The following is a 17,957-nucleotide window of genomic DNA, read 5'->3' as shown; positions in this document are numbered from 1 at the left end:
ATAATTAACATTCTACCTCGCCGCACTCAAGCTCCGAAAATATAATATCTTCGATGCTTGATGAATTCTGTCCCCGTGCTAGTATATGGGGACAGTGGGCCATTCCGCAAGAGAAAGGTAAGCAGGAGATATCTGTGATACTAGTGTATGGAGACAGCGGGCCAATCCGCTAGAGAAAGGTAAGCAGGAGATATCTGTGATACTAGTGTATGGGGACAGCGGGCCAATCCGCTAGAGAAGGGTAAGCAGGAGATATATGTGATACTAGTGTATGGGGACAGGGGGCCAATCCGCTAGAGAAAGGTAAGCAGGAGATATCTGTGATACTAGTGTATGGGGACAGCGGGCCAATCCGCTAGAGAAAGGTAAGCAGGAGATATCTGTGATACTAGTGTATGGGGACAGCGGGCCAATCCGCTAGAGAAAGGTAAGCAGGAGATATCTGTGATACTAGTGTATGGGGACAGCGGGCCAATCCGCTAGAGAAAGGTAAGCAGGAGATATCTGTGATACTAGTGTATGGGGACAGCGAGCCAATCCGCTAGAGAAAGGTAAGCAGGAGATATCTGTGATACTAGTGTATGGGGACAGCGGGCCAATCCGCTAGAGAAAGGTAAGCAGGAGATATCTGTGATACTAGTGTATGGGGACAGTGGGCCAATCGGCTAGAGAAAGGTAAGCAGGAGATATCTGTGATACTAGTGTATGGGGACAGCGGGCCAATCCGCTAGAGAAAGGTAAGCAGGAGATATCTGTGATACTAGTGTATGGGGACAGCGAGCCAATCCGCTAGAGAAAGGTAAGTAGGAGATATATCTGTGATATCTGTGATATCTCCTGTTTTACCTTCGTGATGAACGGCCCGATAACTTCATTTTTACAATTGCAGGTGAAAATGTTAATTTTAAGCTGCTTTTGTAAAAATTAAGTGATGATGAATAGGCCCCATGTGTGGCAGAAAAAGAGATAAAAGCAGCTAGTAAGAGGCCTGAGGGCCTGATTCAGACCCGCTCGGTAAGATGCATACTTTTGTTGCTGCCGATGGTATGCAGTGTGCATGCGCATACCTTAGCGAAAGTTCACAATGCATTCGCTCGCTGCACATAGACAGCCCAGCAGAGTGAGTGACAGGAGAAGCCGTTTGGTAGGTGGTAACGTGCTGGCCAATAAAAACGGGGCAGTGGAGGTGTAAACGCAGGTGTGCCTGAGCATCTCAACGGCATGTTAGAGGTGTGCATAATAAAAAGACAGCATCATAGTACACGTCACCTGGCTTATTTATACACTGAAGTGGTCAACCTCAAGCGCTGCGATAGCATCTGATGTTACCCGATGTACCGATGGTTGCATACACTTCCTGGACAGGGTTTCCAAAACGGTCTACAATGCACCCTAATGGCCCTGGTTTTAAGGATAGCTATGCTTGAGAATTCATGGCTAAATTAAAATGACTGAGGTACTAATATATCACATGTGCTTAAAACATGGGTAAAAGTGAGTTTAATTTCTGATCTATCAAAGCTGCTTAGGTGCAGTGTAGAGTCCCAGTTGGCCATAATTACACCTATATATGGATAAAACTGTGGGTATTTGATAGTGGACTGAGCTGTATGTGCTTCTATGCTGCCACAGTGCAGCAATCCATGGGCTTGGTTTCCTAGTCAGTGTACACTGGAATCCCCCTTCACTGTTGCAAGAGACCTACTATAAATGGGTGTCTCTTTGTGTGTGCCAAACCCTGTGTTGTGCAGAAATGTCCTGGCTAAACTTGCCCTGAGCACTTTGTTACATCCCCTCTGCTGTGAGTGGCTGTGATTGAGTCATTTACGAATTAGGGGTGTGCATCGGCCACTTTTCGTGTCTTGTGTTTTGGTTTTGGATTTGGATCTTTCTTCGTGTTTTGGATCTGGATTGGTTTTGCCAAAACCACCCTTCCGTGATTTGGGTTCTGGGTTTTGTGTTTTGGATCTGTATTTTTTTTTAAAAAAGCATAAAAACAGCTAAAATCTTACAATTTGTGGGTTTTTCTGCTCCTATGCTATTATTAACCTCAATAACCTTAATTTCCACTCATTTCTAGTCTATTCTGAACACCTCACACCTCACAATAGTGTTTTTATGTCCAAAAGGTTGCACCGAGCTGGATGACTATGTTAAGCGATACGAGTGGGCGGCGCAAACACGTGGCCCATCTAGGAGTGACATTGCAGACAGGATGGCAGTTTGAAAAACTAGGCCCCAAACAGTACATAATGCAAAGAAAAAAAGAGGTGCAATATGGAATTGTCCTTGGGCCCTCCCACCCACCCGTATGTTGTATAAACAAGACATGCACACTTTGACAAACCAATCATTTCAGTACCAGGGTCTGCCACAAGACTGTGGCTTAAATTATTGGTTCGTTTGGGCCCCCACAAAACAAGCTGGCAATTAATCTATCTCTGCACAAACTGGCTCTATGGAGGCAAGATGACGTCCTCATCCACCGATTCTTCACCCTCTTCAGTGTTGTGTACATCCTCATCCTCACAGAGTATTAATTTGTCCCCACTGGAATTAACCACCACAGGTCCCTCTGTACGTTCTGGAGGCTGGTCTCCCTGGAAGAGTTGATAATCCATTTTTATGAACATCATCTTCTCCACATTTTGTGGAAGCAACCTCCTACGCCTTTCGCTGACAAGGTTCCCGGCTGCACTAAACACTCTTTCGGAGTACACACTGGAGGGGGGGCAACTCAGGTAAAATAGAGCCAGTTTGTACAGGGGCCTCCAAATTGCCTCTTTTTCCTGCCAGTACAGGTACGGACTGTCTGACATGCCTACTTGGATGCTGTCACCAATGTAATCCTCCACCATTCTGTCAGTGCTTGGCGCTGCAGCTTTGAGGATGCAGGTGCGGCTACTGCGCATACATTTCACACACAAACACAGAAAAAAAGATTATTTTATTTTGTTGGAGCGCACTTTGGGGGTTACACCACCCTTTAACAGACAGACGCATGCTTGGCGCTGCTCTCTTTGAGGATGCACGTACAGTGCACACAATTCAGAAACACAGAAGAAAATGTTTTATTTTTGTTGGAGTGCACTTTGGGGGTTACACCACCCTTAAAGAGATGAGCCAGCCGGCCCTTTACTTATGGGACACAGGCGCTTGCTTGGCGCTGCTCCTTTGTTGATGCACGTGCAGCCACAGTGCACACAATTCACAAACACAGAAAATAATTTTTTATTTTGTTTGGGGTGCACTTTTGGGGTTACAGCACCCTTTAACGGTCAAGCCAGCTGGCCCTTTACTTCTGACACAGGCGCACGCTTGGCGTTACTTTGTTGATGCACGTGCGGCTACTGCGCACACAATTCACAAAAAAAAAAATGTTTGGGGTTTTTTTGGAGTGCACTTTGGGGGAGCACCCCTGATGCACAGATCACCCCCAGGACAACACTACAGCACCCCTCTAGGACTGCAGCCTTTATGGGACACTGCACAACACAGTCCAGCCAGCCCCTATAGACTTTGGAGTGGACACAGCCCCTATGACTGCAACTGGCTGCACAACACAGCCCAGCCAACCCCTATGACAGCAGCACAACACAGCCCAGCCAACCCCTATGGACAACAGCAGCACAACACAGCCCAGTCAGCCCCTATGGACTAAGTGGTCACAGCCCCTATGGACAACAGCAGCACAACACAGCCCAGCCAGCCCTAGCTCCCTCCCTCCCTCTTCACTGTCCACAGCCGGAGTGAGAAATGGCGCTGACGCGGGGACCTTTTATAGAATCCAAAACCTGCGAGATCCAGAAGGCGGGATGATGACGTTTTGCCTCGATTTCAGATCAGAGTCAGGCGGGAAAAGTCGAGCCTGACTTGGCTCCGGGGGGAGGTTCGGATTTCAGAAATCCCTATTCCGAATATGAATTGTCCAAGCTCTAAACTTTTTAAACAAATTCAGTTAGTAACTCAGTGGTTTAACTTTTAAAAATCACAGCTCCCTAATGTATCAGCATTTTTCCCACAGCACCCTGGGCCAAAAGCTTGGTACTGAACCACCAAACCAAGGCACCCCTGCAAGTGCCATGAGGAACCCAGTTTTTGAGCCAGTTGCAACAAAACATGATGAGGTATGGTGTTAACAACTTGAAGAAAGTAAAGCTATATAAGGCTGTCTGGCCTGCCTGTCCCTTTACCATCCACATGAGGAGATGGTAATGTAAGCCCTGGCTTCTGCTCTATATTATAATTAGGGGTGAGCGGGTTCGGATTTCTGAAATCCGAACCCCCCCGAGCCCCCCCGATCCGAGTCCGATCCGAGTCAGGCTCGACTTTTCCCGCCTGACTCGGATCTGACATCGAGGCAAAACGTCATCATCCCGCCTTCCGAGTCTCGCGGGTTTTGGATCCTATATAAGGTACCCGCGTCGGCGCCATTTTCTCACTCGGCTGTGGACAGTGAAGAGGGAGGGTGGGAGTTAGTGCTGTGTAGTGTAGTGTAGTGTAGTGCTGCTGTTGTCCACTACTTCAAAGTCCATAGGGGCTGGCTGTGTTGTGCTGTGCTGCTGTTGTTAATAGGGGCTGTGTCCACTACTTCAAAGTCCATAGGGGCTGGCTGGACTGTGTTGTGCAGTCAGTTCCAAAGTCCTGTGCAGTGTCCCAGTCCTAAAGGGGTGCTGTAGTGTTGTCCAGGGGGTGCTCTGTCCATCAGGGGTGCTCCCCCCAAGTGCTAAAAAAATAATATATTTTCTGTGTTTGTGAATTGTGTGCGCAGTAGCCGCACGTGCATCAACAAAGTAGTGCCAAGCGTGCGCCTGTGTCATAAGTAAAGGGCCGGCTGGCTTGACCGTTAAGGGTGCTGTAACCCCCGAAAGTACACTCCAGTCCAAACCAAAAAAAAAATTATTTTCTGTGTTTGTGAATTGTGTGCGCAGTAGCCGCACGTGCATCAACAAAGTAGTGCCAAGCGTGCGCCTGTGTCATAAGTAAAGGGCCGGCTGGCTTGACCGTTAAGGGTGCTGTAACCCCCGAAAGTACACTCCAGTCCAAACCTAAAAAAAAATTATTTTCTGTGTTTGTGAATTGTGTGCGCAGTAGCCGCACGTGCATCAACAAAGTAGTGCCAAGCGTGCGCCTGTGTCATAAGTAAAGGGCCGGCTGGCTTGACCGTTAAAGGGTGCTGTAACCCCCGAAAGTACACTCCAGTCCAAACCAAAAAAAAATTATTTTCTGTGTTTGTGAATTGTGTGCGCAGTAGCCGCACGTGCATCAACAAAGTAGTGCCAAGCGTGCGCCTGTGTCATAAGTAAAGGGCCGGCTGGCTTGACCGTTAAGGGTGCTGTAACCCCCGAAAGTACACTCCAGTCCAAACCTAAAAAAAAATTATTTTCTGTGTTTGTGAATTGTGTGCGCAGTAGCCGCACGTGCATCAACAAAGTAGTGCCAAGAGTGCCCCTGTGTCATAAGTAAAGGGCCGGCTGGCTTGACCGTTAAAGGGTGCTGTAACCCCCGAAAGTACACTCCAGTCCAAACCAAAAAAAAATTATTTTCTGTGTTTGTGAATTGTGTGCGCAGTAGCCGCACGTGCATCAACAAAGTAGTGCCAAGTGTGCGCCTGTGTCATAAGTAAAGGGCCGGCTGGCTTGACCGTTAAAGGGTGCTGTAACCCCCAAAGTACACTCCAGTCCAAACCAAAAAAAAATTATTTTCTGTGTTTGTGAATTGTGTGCGCAGTAGCCGCACGTGCATCAACAAAGTAGTGCCAAGAGTGCGCCTGTGTCATAAGTAAAGGGCCGGCTGGCTTGACCGTTAAAGGGTGCTGTAACCCACAAAGTACACTCCAGTCCGAACCAAAAAAAAATTTATTTTCTGTGTTTAGCCGCACGTATATATCAAATCGATATAACATAAATGGAGGACCAAACTTTCTCCGATAAAAATAAAATAGAGAAAGATCAAGAACCACTTCCTCCTAGTGCTGAAGCTGCTGCCACTAGTCATGACATAGACGATAACATGCCATCAACGTCGTCTGCCAAGGCCGATGCCCAATGTCATAGTAGAGGGCACATACAATCCCAAATGGCAAAGTTCAGGAAAATGACCTTGAAAAAGACATTTAAATCAGCTGAAGAGAAACGTAAACTTGCCAATATGCCATTTACGACACGGAGTGGCAAGGAACGGCTAAGGTCGATCCCTAGTATGTTCATGACTAGTGGTTCAGCTTCACATGACGATGGAAGCACTCCTCCCACTAAAAAAATCAAAAGAGTTAAGCTGGCAAAAGCACAGCGAAGAACTGTGCTTTCTAAGAAGATATCACAAATCCCCAAAGAGAGTCCAAGTGTGGTGGTGGTTGCGATGCCTGACCTTCCCAGCACTGGACGGGAAGAGGTGGCTCTTTCCACCATTTGCACGCCCCCTGCAAGTGCTGAAAGGAGCACCCACAGTCCACTTGCTGATATGCAAATTGAAGATGTCACTGTTGAAGTACAACAGGATGAGGATACTGGTGTAGCTGGCGCTGAGGAGGAAGTTGGCGAGGAGGATTCTGATGGTGATGTGGTTTGTTTAAATCAGGCTCCGGGGGAGACAGTTGTTGTCCGTGGGATGAAAAAGCCCATCACGGTCATGCCTGGGCAGAAGACCAAACATTCCACCTCTTTGGTCTGGCAATATTTCTATCCAAATCCGGACAACAACTGTCTTGCCATATGTACCATATGTAAAGGTGAAATAAGTAGGGGTAGGGACGTCAACCACCTAGGAACATCCTCCCTTATACGGCACCTGCAGCGCATTCATAAAAAGTTACTGTCAAGTTCAGAAACTTTGGCTCAGACCGTAAGCAGTCCAGGGACACCTAAATCCCGTTGTCCTGTTGTATCCAAGCGCCTGCAAACCACACCGTCAACTCCCTCCTCGTCAATTTCCTCCTTAGTCAGGATCGGAAGTAGTCCTGCAGGCCATATCACTGGCATGACTGACTCTCCTATCCGGGATTCCTCCGGAGGATCCTGCATTGCTACGCCTACTGCTGCCGCTGCTGCTGTTGCTGCTGCTGCTGGGAGTCGTTCATCATCCCAGAGAGGAAGTAGGAACACCACTACTTTTACTAAACAATTGACCCTCCAACAGTCCTTAGCGAGGAGGATGAAGTACGACAGCAGTCATCCTGAAGCAAAACGTATAACTGAGGCCTTGACTGCTATGTTGGTGTTAGACGTGCGTCCGGTATCCGCCATTAGTGCAGTGGGATTTAGACAATTGATGGAGGTAGTGTGTCCCCGGTTCCAAATCCCGTCTAGATTCCACTTCACTAGGCAGGCGATACCGAGACTGTACAGAAACGTCAGAAAAAGTGTCCTCAGTGTCCTGAAAAATGCCGTTGTACACAATGTCCACTTAACCACGGACATGTGGACAAGTGGAACAGGGCAGACTAAGGACTATATGACTGTGACAGCCCACTGGGTAGATGTATCACCTTACGCAGCAACAGCAGCAGCGTCACCAGTAGCAGCATCTCAGAAACGCCAGCTCGTTACAAGGCAGGCTACGCTGTGTATCACCGGTTTCAGTAAGAGGCACACCGCCGACAACCTCTTAGAGAAACTGAGGGAAATCATCGCCCAGTGGCTTACCCCACTTAGACTCTCCTGGGGATTTGTGATATCTGACAACGCCACCAATATTGTGCGGGCATTACATCTGGGCAAATTCCAGCACGTCCCATGTTTTGCTCACACAATAAACTTGGTGGTGCAGAATTTTCTGAAAAGCGACAGGGGCGTGCAGGAGACGCTTTGGGTGGCCCGAAAAATTTCTGGCCACTTTCGCCATTCAGCGACTGCGTGCCGAAGACTGGAGCGCCAGCAAACACTCTTGAACCTGCCCCGCCATCACCTGAAGCAAGAGGTTGTGACGCGGTGGAACTCAACCCTCTATATGCTTCAGAGGATGGAGGAGCAGCAAAAGGCCATACAAGCCTATACATCCACCTATGACATAGGCAAAGGAGGGGGTATGCACCTGACTCAAGCGCAGTGGAGAATGATTTCCGTGTTGTGCAAGGTTCTTCAGCCCTTCGAACTTGCCACACGTGAAGTCAGTTCAGACACTGCCAGCTTGAGTCAGGTCATTCCCCTCATCAGGCTTTTGCAGAAGCAGCTGGAGAAAGTGAAGGAGGAGCTAAGACGGAGCGATTCCACTCGGCATGTGGGACTTGTGGATGAAGCCCTTCATTCGCTTTGCCAGGATTCCAGGGTGGTCAATCTGTTGAAATCAGACCACTACATTTTGGCCACCGTGCTCGATCCTAGGTTTAAAGCCTATGTGGTGTCTCTCTTTCCGGCCGACACAAGCCTGCAGAGGTGCAAAGACCTGCTGGTGAACACACTGTCAGCTGAAGCGGAACGTGACACGTCAACGGCTCCTTCTTCATTTTCTCCCGCAACTGGGGCTGCCAGGAAAAAACTTAGGTATCCTAAGCAACCCGCTGGCGGTGATGCAGGGCAGGCAGGACCAAGTTTGGACATCTGGTCCGGACTGAAGGACCTGGCAACAATTTCTGACATGTCTACTGTCACTATTGACAGAATGGTGGAGGATTACATCGGTGACAGCATCCAAGTAGGCATGTCAGACAGTCCATACCTGTACTGGCAGGAAAAAGAGGCAATTTGGAGGCCCCTGTACAAACTGGCTCTATTTTACCTGAGTTGCCCCCCCTCCAGTGTGTACTCCGAAAGAGTGTTTAGTGCAGCCGGGAACCTTGTCAGCGAAAGGCGTAGGAGGTTGCTTCCACAGAATGTGGAGAAGATGATGTTCATCAAAATGAATTATCAGCTCTTCCAGGGAGACCAGCCTCCAGAAGGTACAGAGGGACCTGTGGTGGTGGATTCAAGTGGGGACGAGTTAATACTTTGTGAGGATGAGGATGTACACACTGAAGAGGGTGAGGAATCGGTGGATGAGGAGGATGAGGATGACATCTTGCCTCCGTAGAGCCAGTTTGTGCAGGGACACATTAATTGCCAGCTTGTTTTGTGGGGGCCCAAACGAACCAATCATTTCAGCCACAGTTGTGTGGCAGACCCTGGCGCTGAAATGATTGATTTGTTAAAGTGTGCATGTCCTGTTTATACAACATAAGGGTGGGTGGGAGGGCCCAAGGACAATTCCATCTTGCACCTCTTTTTTTCTTTGCATTATGTACAGTTTGGGGCCTAGTTTTTCTAACTGCCATCCTGCCTGCCACTGCAGTGTCACTCCTAGATGGGTCACGTGTTTGTGCCGCCCACTCGTGTCGCTTAGCATAGTCATCCAGCTACCTCGGTGCAACCTTTTGGACATAAAAACACTATTGTGAGGTGTGAGGTGTTCAGAATAGACTGGAAATGAGTGGAAATTAAGGTTATTGAGGTTAATAATAGCATAGGAGCAGAAAAACCTACAAATTCTGTGATTTTAGCTGTTTTTATGCTTTTTTTCAAAAAAATACAGATCCAAAACACAAAACCCAGAACCCAAAACACGGAAGGGTGGTTTTGGCAAAACCAATCCAGATCCAAAACACGAAGAAAGATCCAGATCCAAAACCAAAACACAAAACACGAAAAGTGGCCGGTGCACACCCCTAATTATAATAGATGTTGGGTCTATCTCAGCTTGAGGACAATATTATGTAGCAAACAACAAGGGTTCATATTCTTTGCTGCCTTTCCAGGGTGGGTATAGGAGCACCCCACTAGACTTGTCAAAGCAACTGAGCCTAGTCATTATTAGGCCAAAGATACTTAGAGCAGCTAAGGCAAGCCAGTGGTGTTACTAAGGTATATGAGGGGGGGGTGCCCTGATAGCTCCTTGCTGAATTCTTGATATTTGTTGCCTGATACCCCTCCCTATTATTTCAGCCTGGCTGTCATTTTCTGGTGCCTTAACACTTGTTAGAGATTACACTATATCCTGTGGGAGAATGGGTATATTGGGAGGTTACACAATATCATGTGAGGGGTGAATATTAGGAGGTTATGCCACCAAATGGATCTCCTTTAGCAGCAAGCCTTGCTTACATCTAGCCCATATTAGTGAAAGTCAGCACAAGGCACTATATGCCCAAATGCTTCCCCGACTGACTCAGGCACATTAGGTTCAGGCCGCTGATATGTTCTATTGGTGCAGAATGTGAATGGAGTTAGGCCAGACAGTGAGATATAAACAGCTTGCAGACTTCAGCAACAGCACTGGATTAACAGATACAGCAGTGGTATAACCATGTAACAGCCTGGAGCAGGCAGGGTTTTGCTGGGGCTTGTAGTGCAGAATGCTCACTGAAGACAAACAAGGTGCTAGAGCATATGTTGTTGTACAGCATGGTTCTACAGTTGGAGCGTGTTCTAGTGTCTGTGGCAGGATAATGAGCATGTGGGCAATTGGCAGAAGACTGAGGAATGACATACTGTAGGAGAGACCACCAAAGAGAACTGCAGCTAATGCCCACTGGCTCGAGCAAATGAGGTGAGACTGCTCCTAATCTAAAACATTACCTCACTGCTCCTCCCTACATCTCCAGCCTCCTTTCCTCACCACTCCTCAGGTGGGAGTAGGCTAGGTGTGAGGGTGTCCCAGTGGGAGTAGTACAGGTAGGTTTGAGTGTGTCCCAGTGTCAGGAGGGCACATGTACCTTTCTGGGTAGTACAGGAGGGAGTAGATGTACCAGTGTGGTTATAGGATAGATTAGATAAAGAGATGGGTATGCATAAAGTGTACATTGGAGGCTGCAAGTGTGACCAGGCATGTCAGAAGTTGTGTAGTGAGGAATGTTACCACAGATAGGGACCAAGTCGGCAGTATATTAGTTTGGGGATGAGGGAGTTTTGCCATTTGATGGCAATGTATGAAGAGGAAATGTATTAAAGGCTTTTTACGTAAGGAACCTGGTGGTCACTCACAAGGTAGCCAGCAAAGGGATTTGGAGTGTGGTGCAACAGAACCTTAGTAGCAAGAGGAGAGTAATCCCTTCTGCTCTGCCTCCCATAGGTCATTTCTGTAGTGGCAGAGGAATGGTGCCCAACACACCAAGTGTCATATACTGGTAGAGCAGCATCAGGTGCTACATCAGTCATCGAGTTTATGAGCACCCAGCAAGAAGAGACTTGCCTAGGACAAATCAATTACAAGTTTTGTCAAAAGCTCAAATGTTTGACATTGTTCAAAGTCACTGCATGGCATGCTGTAAGTGGTGTCCTGATAATATCCCGGTTGACTCACTATTTTTAATTTTAGGGTGATGCACTTAAGGGCAAAAATTAGTCTTAAAAAAAAAAAAAAAGTTTAACCTTTTGTACCAGTCTACCATCTGGTGTAGAACTAAACAGTTTCCATCTTTTATTCCACACCCACTGTAAATATTAATGTTGAAGTTAATTACATGCATCTTCAAAGGGGGTGACAGTGACTTCCTCCTCCCAAAACATGATCACCTCAGTAGTGACAGCAGACGGACTAGTCCCTGTGTAGGTGACTAATTTAGGAGAGGGGGGAGGGGGAGGGAAAAAAAAAAAAAAAAAAAAAACACTGTTGCCATATAATTATGACATTTTCCCTGTAACTAACCTGCAACTTTACCCATTACTTGGGGTCAGAGTCTGCTTAATTAATTTGTAAAGGAATATTATCTGCAGGATAACCACGCTCATTCCACACCCACAGTATATTCATTATCACACTAAAAATAACATACCCTTAATGCTCCACCCATACATCCTATAATCACTATTAACAGGCCGGCTTTTGTATCTTACAGGTAAAATATTAAATCATGAATAAAGACACCTCTGCAAGTCACAGAAACACTGTTATATTCTGTTTATTCAGCCACTGAGAACATCAGACAGGCGGCTGTCCAGGTTGGTTGTAAGCCACAAGCAAACTGGCCACCAGGGTCACGAACTCCTGCATGTCCACCTGTCCATCTCGGTTCTCATCCAGGTCTTCCATGATCTTGTTCACGTATGATGGGTCTTTCATGCCCTGTCAGAGGAAGGTAGATTGTTAGAACACACCAGGATGACCTTGATCATCTATGGATAAGTTTACCAAGCTACAATTCTACCAGGTACTGAAAGTTGCTGGAAGGATTCCTCATGCCTGTTAGATTTATATTCTATTGTGTACAATCAGGCTATAACCAGCTTATAGATTGGTGGGAAATACACGCATATATTATGTACAAGTCCTAAGGGAAGCAAAGGCTTCCAACACCAAACTCGTCTATAATCATCCAAAGCAGAGTAAAATTTTAGCACTGTGCTGCTCTACCAAGCACTGGTGCAGCCATGTTCCGGGACCCCAAAAGCAGGTCAGAATAGAATTAGCAGGCTATGCCACTAGGGTGATCCCAAAATCCCACAGTTGAGGCACCACTGCTTTATATGACTGACTACACATCCTAAGTGACCCCACTGGCATATGTGCCCCATGACCATAGAAGGGGTGTCTCACCTTTATAGAGTCCCCCAGCTGGTCCACTAGTAGATTCTTCAGCTCCCTCCTGCTCAGTGTGGCCGCATCACCCTCCTGTGTTGAGAACTTGCGGAAGGCTACAACCACTCGGTTGATGGCAGTTTCCAACTGTGTAGGCATCTCTAGGCAGTTGTGTCAGTTGGCAACAGTGGTTGGAGCTTAGCGTTGTGGTAGATTATCTAGAAGGAAAACATGTAATGAGACAGCTCTTATGAGGGATAAAAACTAAATTCACAAAGACCCAAGAATAGCAGGAGCTAGAACAGAGCTACAAAATGGATGAAGGTAGGAGATTAAGACAGGATAGTCTCAGTATAAGAATCATGGGACAGAGGAGATTAAGACAGGATAGTCTCAGTATAAGAATCATGGGACAGAGATGAGTCTCCATATAAGGAGGGAAGGATGGTCACACTGAGTGACATAGGAACTACAATAGTAACAAATCCTTGCACCTTTTTATTTCTCTCCAGTATTGGGGGTGTAATACAAAATATCATTAACATACAACTATAATACAAAATCTTCTAGTTTTTGAAGACATCATAGTGACTATAAACTCTACACAGTACATACAGTATTGCTCACAAGGCAAGATATTATATGGTACCACACCAAGGAATGTCCCCAGGTTACAGCCAATGTTACCCCTTTCTGTTATAAATGTATGTTTTATTATTCCTTGCGTGTACAAGTTCATGTATGTATACAGATGCAAGGATCACATGAGTAAGATAGTGAGTAGGTGTGATGTCAGTGTTTCCTGTGTGCACATGTCATATTGCATGCTAGGAGCAGAATAGCAGTGCACACATTTTTTGCAAGATATGCACATGCATGATTATATTCACTGCCATTAATGTTTTTTCTTCTTTTTTCAAAAAAAAAAAGCAATAAAGCATAATAGCAATATAGAGAGGGATAGCATTGTATATAGAATATAGAACACAGGAAGTATAGGGTTAATTGCAGGGATAATTGTATTTCAGGATAATAATGAGACTACTGGGTAAAGGCCCCCATACATCAGCAATCAATTGTGGCAATCCTGCAATTTGCAGATTGTATAAAAAAAACCTGCAATGTATGGGTGCAGATTGCTAGATTGGGAATTCCTAAAATCAGGCAATAAATCTTCAAATTGTTCAATTGTGGTTTCAGACTGCTGATGTATGGGCGCTTACTACCAATACATAGGAGGTTATACACTGAAGGACAAATGTATTGGAGGAGATTAAAGGGTTGGTACGGAAAGTCAGCTGTTTTGCATTGATCCCTAATAGAGAGGGAGTGTGATGTAGGAGATTACACAGATACATTTAGAACATTAGAGGCTAAATACATATTGCAGGGCAATATTGGACAGTGATGGGACACTAGGGCAAAGATTACATGGAGGACAGTGGTGCAGGTCAGAGAATAAAAATGAACATTAGGTCAGGGATTATATAGTAATTCACAGCTCAAATGTCATCTTCCACACATGGACCCATTTTTGACAGATCCAAACTAACCCTGCACAGGTGCCCCGACTACCCCCCATCCTGTGGTTTTGTATGCATCACTGTGCTGCCTTAAGCTGGCCACACACTAGACCAACTTGCATCCAACCAGCCCAACTTGTTGATTGGTTGGAATGAAAATCTGGTAATATATGGGACCAACTGATGATCAGCAATTTGTTCCTAAATGCCAGAAAACAGATGAAAATGGTTGTTCAGACAAGTTTGCTAAATGTTTGACCTAAACCATTTGTTTAAACAGTTTTGGTCAATTTTCCAGCATTTGGGAGCAAATTGCTGATTGTATACCTTACCAGATTTTCATTCCAGCCAATCAACTAGTTGGCTGGTTGGACAGATAATCTTTAGATGTGTGGCCAGCTTTACTCAGTGTATCTGTCAATATCACTAGACTATAAGCCCCTAGGACGAGTAGCTCTAATTACTACAAAGAAAATACTCCGAGTTGTAATGTGAGGATGACAGAATTTTGAGCAATTGACACAACTACTTCCATCTTACCAATCCTGCACATAAGGACAAAACCTTTGTTGCTGGTTAGTGAATATTTAATCTAATGTTACAAAACTAAAAGGACATTACTGGATCATTACTGGAGCAGGTCTCTGTGCCACCCAGCCCCATCTCTGAAAACATGACATTGATCCAAAGGACTCCTAGAATCAGCTCTGGCAGCAGTGCCATTGGGCAGCAATAGTGCCACCCCCAGGGTTCTACACCCTGGGAGATTGCACCACTAATGCACTCCTAGTTACAGCCCTGACACCAATACCCCATAGGCAAACAGAGTGATTACATAATGGCATGGGTTAAACTTAGAGTCTGAGGGCTGGCTTGGGTAACACCATGTGGCTTAGTTTGCCCTATTAGGATAGGTATGTGTGTTTTAACTTGGAATGAGAGGCTGCTGGGCTGAGACAAAGCCTCTTGTTCCTGTCTTCCCACCCTCCCTCCCTATGTGGATTCAGTGGGATTGTCTGAGTTGGCTGTTTTTGTGATGGGAAAGAATGGCAGGTCGCCGCTTAGGGTGCAAATATCTTTGTTTGTAGTATTATAGTATTTGGGTGCGCTCACCCTCTTTGACTTGTTAAATTCGCTGGATCACCCTGCCGGGGATAGCGTCATCACCCTTCCTGGTGGGTAGTCATGTTAGAGGGTTGAGTGGATACCTTTTGTTGATAGTAGTTTAAGTTACCGGTTGCTCTGCACCATAGGCGGTGTACGCTTGGTATGCATGTCTGTGTGCTGTATGTTGCCGTCCTTTCTTTGCCACCATATATCCAATCAGTTTAGATTAATTTAATACTAATTAGATAATTTTAATAAATTACTAACTAATTATTCTGCCAAATCTCACGTCTCCGAGTCTTTATTTCATATAATTTATTAAGAAAGGTTTTATTGCATGGTATTACACAAGGCACCCCTCTGACGATAGGAAGATATATAAACATTCAATCTATCATAGCGAGTGACTGGCTCAGTGCTGCCACTACCCTGTATTGCAGGGAGCTCCTGGAAAACACCAGCAATGAGTAAGAGGTTCCTGTGCGCTGGCTGAATGAGGAATCTGCACTCAGTGCTGCCCCTCACCCTCCCACAGAGACCCCTAACATCCTATTTGGTGTATGAGCCACCATTGGTGTAAGTACAGGAATGTGCAGTTATTGCTCAGCAAGCAGAGATGTTGATTTTCCTTTCATCAGTGGGTTAATGATTTTATATCTATAAAACATACAAGTATTAGAAGTGAACCAATTTTCTATAGGAATGGGCTTTGGAAGATATGTCCTAGAGTGTCTATAGTTACACTAGGACAGGTCATCACTGTATATCTGTCCTGGTTATACAGGTTAGTGCTTCCTGCATGTGTTAGAGGTAACAATGGTTCATGCTAGAGATGAGCGGCTTCAGTTTTCAGAAAACTGAACCCACCTAAATTTTACATCTCCGAAGGGATCAGCGTCCTGTCTTACTGCACATACGAATGGGCCATACTATGTTGAACCTGCCAGTACTTGGTACCCATTATGTAACTATGACATTAACATCTGGCAGCCAACACCCAGATTCTAGAACAGGGGTAGGGAACTTTTTCATCTGAGGGCCATTTTAATATACATCACATTATTCAAGGGCCCGTGCAGGGTGCCAATTTAGGCACTCTACTAGCCAGATGAAACTAGCAGAAAAAAAAAGCTCAGAGAGCTTATTCCAGGGGTTGTGTGGCCCAAGGCCGGAGGTTCCCCACCCCTGTTCTAGAATATATGCAGGGTCCCTAAACAATAATCCTCATCTCATGTCAGGACCTGGTAACTGCAGTACATGGTGCCCAATTGTAAATTAAGAGATCTGGGTGTTTAGAAATGCTGGCTCCCCATATGAACTACATCTTATGAAGATTAATACAGGTAGATTACCTCTTTTCTGCAGAGGGCCATTTTTTGATACATATAACATTTGCAGGACTGATGCAGGCCACACCCCCTCCATGTGATGTCACACAGCCATAATCACTGGTGATTACAGCAATCCTAAAGGACGCTCCAGGCAGCACTGCTGAATAGATTCTGGCTGCAGGGTGCCATTCTAGGCACCCTGCTAGCCAGATGAGGCTAGCAGAAAAAAAATCTTGGGACTTAACCAGTCTTCCAGGAGCATTAGATAGATACACACAGATCACCACTAATACAGGACACAAGCATTACACAGGTTCTGTAACTAATTAAAGCCAGGTGAAATTGAGATTTGAATGCAGCCACAGTGTAAATCATAGGTGTCCTGAATTAAAGCAGTGTTATGGCAAGCCTATATTTATATATTACTGTACATTAGCCTCCTGTAATATGGAAGTGTAAGAACCACATCAGGCCACCAGCAAATCTGATTATAGATGGACCCAGATGTAGAAAACCAGGTCCCAACACAAAAGGATTTTAGCAGCTTACTATATGCAATGCCAGGCTTCTATAACAGCTCTGTGCTAGGGATCCAGGTGTAGCCCAGGTATATACTATATACCCAATGGTACAGCACCTGTGTCAGTGCAGCTCTATGTTAGGTAACCAGGTGTAGCCCAGGTATATATCTGATAGTACAGTACCTGTGTCACTGCAGCTATGTGCTATGGACCCAGGTATATACACCTGATGGTGCAGTACCTGCATCAGTGCAGCTGTGTGCTAGGGATCCAGGTGTAACCTAGATATGTACCTGATGGTGCAGTACCTGTGTCAGTGCAGCTCTGTGCTAGGGATCCAGGTGTAACCTAAATATGTACCTGATGGTGCAGTACCTGTGTCAGTGCAGCTCTGTGCTAGGGATCCAGGTGTAACCTAGATATGTACCTGATGGTGCAGTACCTGTGTCAGTGCAGCTCTGTGCTAGGGATCCAGGTGTAACCTAGATATGTACCTGATGGTGCAGTACCTGTGTCAGAGAAGCAGATACAAATGATTTCCTTGGTGGAGAAGATGATGAATAGGGAACCAGTGTATGAGGTATATACAAAGACATACAGTACACACAAAGCACCACAGATATAAGCCATACTACCAACACCATACTTACACAGATAGTACACCCAGCTTTCTCAGAGGTATGTGGGTGTAATGCCTTAGCCAGGCATATAAGTACTATCCTTAATTGGCTAATGGGATGCACATGTAATTAGCAGTAATTAGCACACATGCAGTAGTTCTATATACAAGAATAATGGGGGGTATCCACTTAGCGATTTAAACAACCGATTGCACGATAACGATGTCGTTATCGTGCAATCGCTTGCAAATTGCGAATGCATCGGACATGTTTTGGACGGAAGCGGCCCGCGATGCGCGTGCCCGTGGGTTGCTTCCGACAACCGACATCGCCGTACATGCAGGTCAACCTGACGATCTCGTCAGGTTC

The 17,957-nt window shown here is 45.8% G+C and overlaps 1 protein-coding gene across 1 annotated transcript; it reads right to left on the bottom strand.

The window, feature by feature from the left end:
• Positions 1 to 11,853: 11,853 nt before the first annotated feature.
• LOC148436108 (protein S100-A1-like) lies at positions 11,854 to 17,696 on the bottom strand. Its single transcript, XM_088465285.1, has 3 exons — positions 17,619 to 17,696; positions 12,505 to 12,704; positions 11,854 to 12,033 (listed from the first exon to the last, which is right to left on the bottom strand). Exons 2-3 carry the CDS (start codon positions 12,643 to 12,645, stop codon positions 11,890 to 11,892), a joined length of 285 nt encoding a protein of 94 aa, XP_088321411.1. The 5' UTR covers positions 12,646 to 12,704; positions 17,619 to 17,696; the 3' UTR covers positions 11,854 to 11,889.
• Between the last annotated feature and the right edge of the window lie 261 nt (positions 17,697 to 17,957).

The sequence above is a fragment of the Taudactylus pleione genome, unplaced genomic scaffold, assembly GCF_031769625.1.
Source record: "Taudactylus pleione unplaced genomic scaffold, aTauple2 ptg001956l, whole genome shotgun sequence".
In the NCBI taxonomy this organism is placed as follows: Eukaryota; Metazoa; Chordata; class Amphibia; order Anura; family Myobatrachidae; genus Taudactylus; species Taudactylus pleione.
Note: the sequence above shows the minus strand (reverse complement) of the source record. Positions and strands in the feature narration are given on the sequence as shown.

Bases quoted from the DNA above. Each gene is read 5' to 3' on its own strand.
- LOC148436108 (XM_088465285.1), bottom strand. From the start codon at position 12,645: ATGCCTACACAGTTGGAAACTGCCATCAACCGAGTGGTTGTAGCCTTC. The intron at 12,034-12,504 runs GTGAGACACCCC...TTCCTCTGACAG, and splicing joins AGCTGGGGGACTCTATAAAG to GGCATGAAAGACCCATCATA.